This window comes from Charadrius vociferus, unplaced genomic scaffold (assembly GCF_000708025.1).
Source record: "Charadrius vociferus isolate BGI_N301 unplaced genomic scaffold, ASM70802v2 scaffold56, whole genome shotgun sequence".
Lineage (NCBI taxonomy): Eukaryota > Metazoa > Chordata > Aves > Charadriiformes > Charadriidae > Charadrius > Charadrius vociferus.
The window spans coordinates 3,169,397-3,179,502 of NW_009649057.1; the positions used below are offsets into that span (position 1 = coordinate 3,169,397).

The window sequence follows — 10,106 nt, forward strand, 5'->3', positions numbered from 1 at the left end:
TGACTTAAGGTCCCATCTGGTTGCCTTCAGCACCGTGCAAGGTCCCTGGGGAGCTCCAGAGGGGACTTGGGCAGAGTCCCAGACCTCCGCATCCCTGTCGGCGTGGGGAGAGCAGCAGAGAGGTGGACGTGGTGCCGTGGAACGGAAGATGCTATTTGCAGTCAGCCCTCCGTGTCCTCCAGGGAGACGCGTTTCTACTAATTTGCACAGCTCTTATTCTTACACTGGGGCTGGCAGACGCGGCGGAGACCATGGGAGATAAGTGTTGTATCTGCGGATTTGCAAACACACTTATCCTGATCCTGTTTCCCAGGCAGCTCGGCGGTGAAAGTACAGATTGTTCTACGTGTCCTCTCCTCCTCCATATTAATTCTGTACGTGCGGCTAGAAAGCTTCTCGCTCCCATGTCTTCTGCTGCTCCATGCCTAGGCAGGGCCGCTGCTTCCCAGGCTGCCTGTGCCCTGCCTGTGCCCTGCCTGTGCCCTGCCTGTGCCCTGCCTGTGCCCTGCCTGTGCCCTGCCTGCTCCATAGAGATGGGCAGTGTCCTATTCCAGAGCCCTTTGCCGCTAACGTGGAATCATAGAATGGTTTGGATTGGGAGGGACCTTTGAAGGTCATTTAGTCCAGCCCCCCCTGCCATGAGCAGGGACATCCTCAACTGGATCAGGTTGCTCAGAGCCCCGTCCAACCTGAGCTGGAAGACATGGGAGCGAGAAGCTTTCTAGCCGCACGTACAGAATTAATATGGAGGAGGAGAGGACACGTAGAACAATGTTTCCAGGGATGTGGCAGCCACCACCTGGGCCAGTGTCTCACCACCCTCAGCGTAAAAAATTTCTTCCTTATATCTAGTTTGAATCGACCCTCTTCTAGTTTAAAGCCGTTACCCCTTGTCCTAACATCCTTTGGCTAGAAAAGCCATGTGCCTCTCAACCTTCCCTTGCCTCCCCTCCCCACCTTATCCGTTGCCTGCAGGGAAGGGGCTGAGGGTTGCTGGGAGGTGTCTGAGGGACGTCAGGCACAGGGATGCCCGAGACATCGCAGTTGCTGCAGGTGGGGCAGAAGCAGCTTTGATGCTGCTGCCATAGGGAAATGGCACAGAGTTTCGAGGAGGTGGAGAGAAACATCTCGTCACGCAGACGGGGTGGGCCAGGACTCCCTAAAGCATCTTCCTGATGTCCCCTGTGGGAATTCTGCTTCTTGAGTAGCCAAGAGTAAGCGAGGCTCAGCAGCCCATCTCCTGTCGGGACCCCGCCTGGGACAGTGGGCACAGGGTCCGGGGTCTCCTGAACTTTTATTAATATGTACAGCATTTTTCTCACATGGAAAATTGATTTTCTTTTTTAAGCACGAAGTATAGCAGTTTTATAACCTTTCTTCTGCTTGACAGAGGCCATTTATAACCTGCCTTCATCCCTACCCGTGCAAGCTCCAGTCTAACTCATCTTCAAGAAATTCCATAATGCATTTTTAATTGCGAGCTGCTGCTAGGCAAGATTTATTTATTTTTTCAAGGACTGGCCTTTTTGTTGTTGTTTGTATGCGTGCACGTTTGGTGAAAAGGGATAAATAACGCAAGTGGAATAGAAGAGAGCTTTAATCTGGGTGACAATTTATTGATGGCATTTGCCGCCTGCTGGCTTTTATCTATTGGGACAAGGAAAGCCAGCTGGGGAACTGAAATTAAAACCCAGAGCCAGAGCCCCAGCTTGTGTGAATCAGCATGGTTCCCTCAGCTGCAGAAAACTCTTCTGATGAGTCTGGGTCATGATCCTGCCCTCCCCTAGTCCTGCCTCCACCATGGGCCGGTCCTGCCTGCAGCTGCCTCCTCCCATGGGAGGCAGCGAGATGCTTTTGGAGATGATGCCAAGGCCACGTTCGCTGGCCTGCCTGGCATGGGTTGAGATGGTTTTCTGGGTTGGTCCCAGGCATTGAGATGGTTTTTCTGGGTCTCACCAGACTTCTCTGCATCTCAGAGGCTTCCTCATTGTGTAATTTTGCTGCCTTGAGGATTTCGCCCTCCTCCAGAGGGGAGGATGGGCAGCGTGGCTTATGCGGCAGACTAGGTCCTTGCCCTGTGGTCCTTGGCCCTTCCCCAAAGGCCATGCAAGGTGGTACAGGGCCCTTGGGGTCCTGTCCATCGCTCAGGGTGAACTCATCTCCTTCAGATGTAGACGGAGTTCAGCAGCACAAATCCCTCTGGCTCACGGGTGGGCTGTGCCCTGGGAGGGCACCCACCAGGCTGTGGCTCCAGGGGAGGTTGGGACCCACGAGTGACCTTACCACATCCCCTCTCTCACTGCAGTGCCCCGAGGACCTCCGACCCATGAAGGATGGCACCGGTTGCTACGACTACTCCAAAGGGATCGACTGCTCGGATGGCTTCAACGGCGGCTGCGAGCAGCTCTGTCTCCAGCAGACCCTCCCTCTGCCCCACGACCCCTCCTCCAGCACCATCTTCATGTTCTGCGGGTGAGTCCTCTCCAGCACACCTGCATCTCCCGCGAGCAGCTAAATAACCCGTGCCCCTTTCCATCCCTGCCAGCCCTCCTCCTGCGCCACCCATCCCCAAACCGGCGTGCCCACCAAGGGAGCTGGGCACCCCAGAAAAAGGCTGTTCATGGAGCCGACTTCCAGCAGGGAATAGAGGCACCTGCTTTGCCTGTGGGCAAAAACGTACCGGAGTGTGAGGAGCAGTGTGAGCAGATGCACCGTCCTCCTCTCCCCCACTGTGTGACGGTACGGTTCGATCTGTGACTCACCATGACGGGACCCAAAAATTGTACGTTGCGTGTTGGAGGGGGAAGGAGGAGGATTTGTTTAAGAAACACTACTTTTTTTTTTTTTTTTTCCCTCCCCTGTGTCTCTCTTAAAATAGAGTTTCATCCCTGATTTTGGCTGGGATCCTATAATCCTACACAATTTAGCATTTTCTCTCAGGAAAATCTCCCTGGCTGCAGTGTGTTCTAAAAGGAGCTCAGTGATTATCTGGCTTTATGCTGTACAGCTGCAGCCATCCATCCATCCATCCACCCATCCATCCATCACCGCCCCGGCCCCGGGGTTCTGCAGATTGCGTCCCTCGGTTGGTTCACACTCTCGGGCACACACAGGAACCTACTTCACAGCCCAGTGTGAAGGATTAGGGAGAAGGAGAGGAAAAAGAACCCCTTTTGGGAAGGAAATGCCCACAAATTCCTAACAGGAACTCCGAGGAGCATCCTTCGAGTCGTGATGCTGCAGATGCAGCAGAGACCTCATGCAGCCTTGGCTGCTGGCTGCTCCCTGGGGAAGAGCAGCTCAGGGAGCTCTGCCCATGTCAGCCTCTCTTTTTTGAATCCTTTTTTGCAGGTTTGTTGGTTTCCCACATGTGCACCTTCTTTTTTTATTATTGTTTAGCAGCATAGAGCAGTTGAGTCATCAAGAGAGAGCACATTGCCTGCGCCGTGCCTCTAAAGGGGGTTGGAAATCCATGTAGGCACCAGCAGCCTTTGTGGGGAGGGTCTAGAAAATATTGGGACATTAGGCAGTCTGCATCCGCACACACGCAGGGAATCTGCATTTCAATCTGCCATCCCCAAGGACAGAGGCTGTTTCCCTGTTTGTGTTTTTGTTGGTTTGTTGGTTTTTTTTTTTTTCATAATCCCTTTTCAAGGCAGAGCTGCACTTTGGGAACAGGCAGGGAAAAGTGCGACAGACGGGTGGGAGTTTCGCTTGCAGCAGTGAAATGCGGTAGAGGAACGGGAGAGGGGAGCAAGCCTGGATGGAGGTGGGGTTGATGTTAGCAGAGCGCTGTGGCTACGGGGAGGAAGGGGCAGGGAATGGAGGTTTCCTTGTCAGCCAGGAGCCACGTCGCTGGGGATAAGGCCGGAGGAAGGAGAAGGGAAGGAGGGGAGACAGGATGAGCAGTTACGCAAAAGATGCCCCGGATGTCTCCAGTGTCTGTAGTTAAATCACATCCCTGCTGCCTGCCTCGGTTTCCCTCACTGCCTGTTGAAGATAAGCATGTGTGTCTTACCCGCAACCTGCTGGAAAGCGAGACCAAAGAGCGAAGGAGCAGCTGCGCTGGAGCTACTTCCTTGCAGGAGGGCACTGCTGGGTGGAAAGGAAGGGGGCGGGAGCTTCATTTTGCTCTGCTCTTGCCTGGGGAATTGCCTTGCCTAGTTCAACAAGGGCAAGTGGAGGGTGCTGCATCTGGGGAGGAATAACCCCGTGCACCAGTACAGTTTGGGGGCTGACCTGCTGGAGAGCAGCTCTGTGGAAAGGGCCCTGGGAGTCCTGGTGGCCAACAAGATGCCTATGAGCCACTAATGTGCTCTGGTGGCCAAGAAGGCCAATGGCATCCTGGGGTGCATCAAGCAGAGTGTGGCCAGCAGGGCGAGGGAGGTCACCTTTGCTCTGCCCTGGGGAGGCCACATCTGGAGCACTGTGTCCAGTTTGGGGCTCCCCGTTTCAAGAAGGACAGGGAACTGCTGGAGAGGGTCCAGCAAAGAGCTGCAAAGATGATGAGGGGACTGGAGCATCTTTATAATGAGGAAAGGCTGAGGGACGTGGGGCTTTTTAGTCTGGAGAAAAGAAGACTGAGGGGGAATCTTATCAACACTTATCAGTCCTTCAAGGGAGGGTGCCGGGGGGATGGGAACAGTCTGTTTCCAGTGGTGCCCAGTGACAGGACAAGAGGGAACAGGCACAAACGTGACCATAGACAGTTCCATCTCAACCTGCGGAGGGCCTTCTCTGCACGCCGTCCTGTGCCACTGCTGGAGGTGCCCCTGCTCTGGCGGGGGGTGGGATGGGGGAGCTCCAGAGGGCCCTTCCAGCCCTCACCAGTCTGGGATGCTGTGATTCTGTGAACGTTTGTACCTGCCCCGCAGTGGTGTCAGAGGGCAGGGGCTGGGCAGCGCTCTGCAGCGCGGGGGCAGCTCGCAGCCAGGAGAGCGTGGCTGTGGGCAGGCAGGGTCATGCTGCTGCAGGAGGGATGGCTGTTGGGAGCCAAGGGCTCCTTTGCTGGTCGCCCAACCAAGCTGCCACAGAGGATGTGGGCTCTGCAACCTCTGCACCGTCCCGGGCAGCTGCTGCAGGTGTTACAATCGTAGAATCATCTATGCTGGAAGAGTCCTTTAACATCATTAATTCCAGCTGCTAACCTGGCACTGCCAAGTCCACCACTAAATCATGTCCCTAATCACTATGTCTACCTGTTAAATACCTCCAGGGATGGTGATTCAACCACTTCCCTGGGCAGCCTGTTCCAACGGTTGATAACCCTTTCAGTGAAGAATTTTTTCCTAATATCCATCCTAAACCTCCCCTGGCGCAACTTGAGGTCGTTTCCTCTTGTCATATCTCTTGTTCCTTGGGAGAAGAGACTGACCCCCCCTCACTACACCATCCTTTCAGGTAGTTGTAGAGAGTGATAAGGTCTCCCCTCAGCCTCCTCTTCTCCAGGCTGAACAATCCCAATTCCCTCACCCGCACCACATAGGACTTGTGCTTTAGACCCCTCACCAGCTTCTCTGCTCTTCTCGGGACGTGCTCCAGCACCAAGTTGACGATGCTCAGCAGAGACTCATCCTGTGGCAGGGCTGGGGGGCGGCACGCTCAGTGCCTGGCACGTCTCACGTAGCTTCTGGTGCTCCGCAGGTGCGTGGAGGAGTACAAGCTGGCCCCGGATGGGAAGTCCTGCCTGATGCTGTCAGACATCTGTGAGGGCCCCAAGTGCCTGAAGTCGGATGCCAAGTTCAACGACACCCTCTTTGGGGAGATGCTTCACGGCTATAACAACCGGAGCCAGCACGTCAACCAAGGGCAGGTGTTCCAGATGACTTTCAGGTATGGCCCGGCTCTGCTCCTCGTTTTGGGAACATCGGGATGGTGAGATGGGACCAAGGTCTGTTGGTGCAGAGCGAGTATCTCTGACACATCCACTCGGGGAAGAGAGCAAGAGGACAACAAACATCCATGGTTTTCCTACTTGCTCATCCACAGGCAGCAGTGTTGGACCGTCCTGGGGCAGTGTGTATCTCATCAGATGAGTGTTTAATTGCCTTTGATGGGCTTTTCTCGGTAGTATTGCCTCATTTCTTTCTCAACATTGATATCTTGCATCTCTGCGATACCCTGCGACAATGAGTTCCGCCATTTAATCGCGTGTAGTACAAAAGAGCATTTCCTCTGGTGCGTTTTCAGCCTGTGTGAGCTGGTTTCATTCAGTGCCCCCAGTTATAGCACTGGGAGGCACCGTAGATATAGCACGATAAGAAATAACGTAAATAAGCTGAAGGTAAATACCCCACCAGAGCGCAAGTAGCAGATAGCGGGGGGTGCTGGCGCACTGCACCCTGGGTATATCGGGAGTGCCGAGGGTCGGATGCTGGTCAGGAGAGCAGGGTCTGAACCGCCCGGGTTTTCGCCTGTCAGTGCTCGCAGAGGGGAGCTTGCTGGTAGTTGCCGAATTCAGGGCTGGAAAATGAGTTTGTTTATTTTTCTTCGGGTCTCCTGAATGCGGCTGCATTTTGATCGGGTGTAAACCAAGGTGGGCCCATAAGTTCCAGAGCAGCAGTGCTCATCAGAGTCAGGAGAGGGGCCAGCCTGCATCCCACCCAGACACCACCCTTCCTTGTCCGGCATCTGCCGCTTTCTTTCCTATTAAGGCTCCGAGACCTCATTGCTGCCTCTGATTTTAGCTGCAGTTGTGGGTGCTCATGACTCCTGGCCACGGTGTTTTTCTGGGTGTTTTTTCCCCAGTTGAGTGCAAAGCCTTCCCTCGCTGTGAATTCACGCTGAACTCTGGCCTTTTGCTCTCTTGATGGCAGATGAATTACGAGCTCCACCAGCACAAAGGCGCTCGGAACGCCGCAGAGTGCTTGGAGCCGGCAGAGCCGCAGCCGTTGCTGGAAGTGAGAATTGACAGTACATGAAGGCAATTTTCCCAGTGGGCTCCTCTTTGCTTTCTCTCCCTCCCGTGTTACAAGTGTCGGTGGGTCTGTCAGAGTAGAGCCAGGGCTGCAGAGCTGAAATTTGCCATGAGCTGGTGGGTCGAGCAGGTCTGGGGGCTTCAAAAACTCCCCAAGCCCATCTCCTGGAAATGCCAGACCTGGACAGGCTCCCCCTGAATGACATCCAGTCCCAACTTGTGCCATCAGTCTCTATGCATCAAACTGCCTTTTGCAGAGGCTTTAATTTTCTCTCCAGTTCATCCGTAGCCCACCCTTTGCTTGCACTGCGAAGTGGGAGGGTTGGAAAGCCATCCTTCCCCAGGGCTGGGGTGTAAGGGCTACTTTATCACTGCTGGGAAGTGAACGCATCCCCTGTCCTCGGGGCTGAATTCCAGCCAAAAGGCATGCAAGGTTGTCTGTGGGGCTGGTTTATCCTGGGAGATGTGGCTTCTCCATGTCATGCTGTCTGGGAGCATCCCAGGGATGGTGGGTCTGAGCAATCCCAGGCTGGACCACGCACGGTTCCTGCCGGGGCTGCCCTCGGCCGCTTTGCTCTCGGGATAAAACACCTGCGGTGCTGGGATTGCATCTTCCAGGGCTCAGAGCCCGAAGCGCTCCCCGGGGCTGACGGCTGACAGGTTTGCAGGTTAAAAAGCAGGTCTGAAACAAGAGCAAACTGCAAAGCGTAGCCGCGTGTCGCAGGCTGTAGCGTGCCATGCGCTGGCTCGGCAGAGCTCGGGGCTCGGCGGGAGGTGGCACGTCTTGCTCCAGAAATGCTTTCGGCAGCCTGGAAGGTCAGCACGGTCGCCCTTTCCCGTGTGAGCGTGGCCCGGTGGCTCCAGAAGCGGTGATGAGAAGGGCTCGCTTCCCCGCGGCCAGCCTGCCCGGTGTGTCGGAGGGTTACGCCGGAGAAGCACCATTACATCATCTCCTAACAAGGGAAGAGAAGGAGGTTAATGGAGAAGAAATTATTAACTAAAAGATGTAATTTGCCTCTGATTTTCATAGATATTCAAGAACCTCTCTGAGCATTAAGACACCAGCTGTTAGAGAAGCCCTTAATTTGGTGCATTTGAAACATAGCAGGAAGCTGCCTAATACCAGGGATTAAAAGCCTGTTTCTGCAAAGTAGGAGCAAGAACCTGCTATCAGAACAAGGGGCTGAGTATTTTAGAGGGATTTATAGCTGCTGGGATCCTTTAGCTATGCAGATGTGACAGTCCTTTGAATGGTGTCTGCTTCCCATGTCGCCGCATCTTCAGTGTCTTTAATAAATAGGATATTCTCAATCCGCCAGGCATGTCAGCGTGGTGTTGGGAGGAAGCCTTTGTGCTGGGAAAAGCCGTCTCTCGCACCCTGGCCCGGGCAACGCCTATCAGTTACAGCGGCATTTCCGTGCCGTTGGGGTTGGGGTGGTCTCTTTGCAATGCTGATTAGAGCTTCTGCCCTTCTGACGGCTGTGTGGTCCTCCCAACCGCAGCTCGGCACGGCACCGGGACGGAGCTGGTAGCACCGGTGGCTTTATGGTGTCCAGCCAGTTCGAAAGGATGGGGATGTGCAGCAGGTAGCTTTAGAACTCAGAGTAAGGATGGCGTTTGCCGTAAGCATGCGGCACAGCAGGCTGGTAATGAAATGGGAGAGCTGCACAGCTCGGAGGTGCCAGACCTGAGACCAGCCCTGCGGTTCTAGTCAGTGCTGCTTCAGATTTTGGTTTTTCCCTTGATAACCCACATCATTTTATCCAAGGGAGTCAGGCAGCACCCAAACGCTTTGGTGGCATGGCCAAGGAGATGGTAACACCCAAGGGAAGGATGGAGGAAGCAAGTAACGGCTGTGACCCGGGCTGGGCAGCAGCCAGAACAGTTCATGCTATATGCACTATATGTGCTCTGTATGTACAGTAGCGCTGGTGCAACACCTCGTTGTGTTGCACAGAGCCTGTCCCTGTTCACACGTCCCTTCGTGCTGGTACCAAGGACCCTTTCTCCATCCGTCAGCGACAGTGAAGCCACAGCCCAGCAGGACAGGAGCACCAGAGCATCCCTGCAGCTCAGCTCCAGACCTCATCAGTTAGAAGCCCTGTGGATAGCTTTTTCTGTGCAGAGGTGGCTTAATAGCCACTAATTATCGCTGTGGTGGTTGGGGTGCTTGCCTGACCTGTTGGACAAGCCAGCATCAAGGTTCCTGCTCAGAGGAGAGTGCTACTTCGTCACTGTTCCTGCTGGTTTATTGCAAGGATTTCAATCAAAGCCCTCCTGGTGATGCTTCTCCTGTGTGGTCCCTCGCGGGCACTTTGGTGGGGGATAACACACGCACCAGAAACCCACCTCACTCCTTCCACCGTTCAGCCAAGTTCACGTTCAGAGCGGTCTTCTTCTGGACATCCCTCTCTTTTTTTTTTTTTTTCTTTTCTTTTTTTTTTTTTTTTTTTAAAAAGGTTTTTGCGGGCAAAATGCTGTGCAGTGTTAATAAATAGATGGGATTGGAGCTGATCTATTCCACTCACACCTCTTGGTCTAGCCAGGAGGCTCAGTGGTGGATCCAGCTCGCTAAAGACTAGATTAGAGTGATTTTCCCCCCATTGCCTCATGGTGGGGCACAGCCCCAACTCCGCACCATCCCCAAATCACGGGGGGATTATTTTCCAAATGGGTTGTTTGTTCGTTCCTTATCTGTTTTGTGCCGTCTCTTTGCCACGAGGGAATAGAGATTTTTGTTTAAGAGCTGTTTGCGGTTTCAGACTGTTGCTTTTATGCCATTAATATGGAGAAAACCCAAATTACTACCTGTGGAGCCAGCTTTACTTGTCGGATTATTACCGCATGGCAAACGGGATGTCGGAGCAGCGCGTGGCAGAGCGCTCCCCGGGGAGCAGCCCTCTGCCCTAACCGGGGTCCCTTCCCATCCCTGCTCCGGCTCAGCCTCTCATCCCGGCTCTTGCTCCAGCTTGGCATAGCCCCGGGACACGGGGAGCACCTCGCTTGCCTGCGCAGCACACATTTGACCTCCTCGAGAGAGATGCAGTGAGTCAGGGGAGTTCCTGGGTGTTGCGGGCAGATAAGCAGCCAAAATGGTTCGGTGGCTGGAGGGGGGAGCGGATCTGTGTCGGTGCTCCCTCGCTGCAAAAAACCTGCTGAGCACCGAGTGTTTTTCCCCCTTTCCATTCCC

General features: G+C 54.3%; 1 protein-coding gene across 1 annotated transcript in view; it reads left to right on the forward strand.

Moving 5' to 3' along the window:
- ASTN2 (astrotactin 2) overlaps positions 1-10,106 on the forward strand; it is a 321,046-nt gene that overhangs the window by 159,249 nt on the left and 151,691 nt on the right. Inside the window, exons 12-13 of the mRNA XM_009888090.1 lie at positions 2,306-2,472; positions 5,644-5,832. Of these exons, the coding sequence (XP_009886392.1) occupies positions 2,306-2,472; positions 5,644-5,832 (356 nt within the window). The remainder of the gene's footprint in view (positions 1-2,305; positions 2,473-5,643; positions 5,833-10,106) is intronic.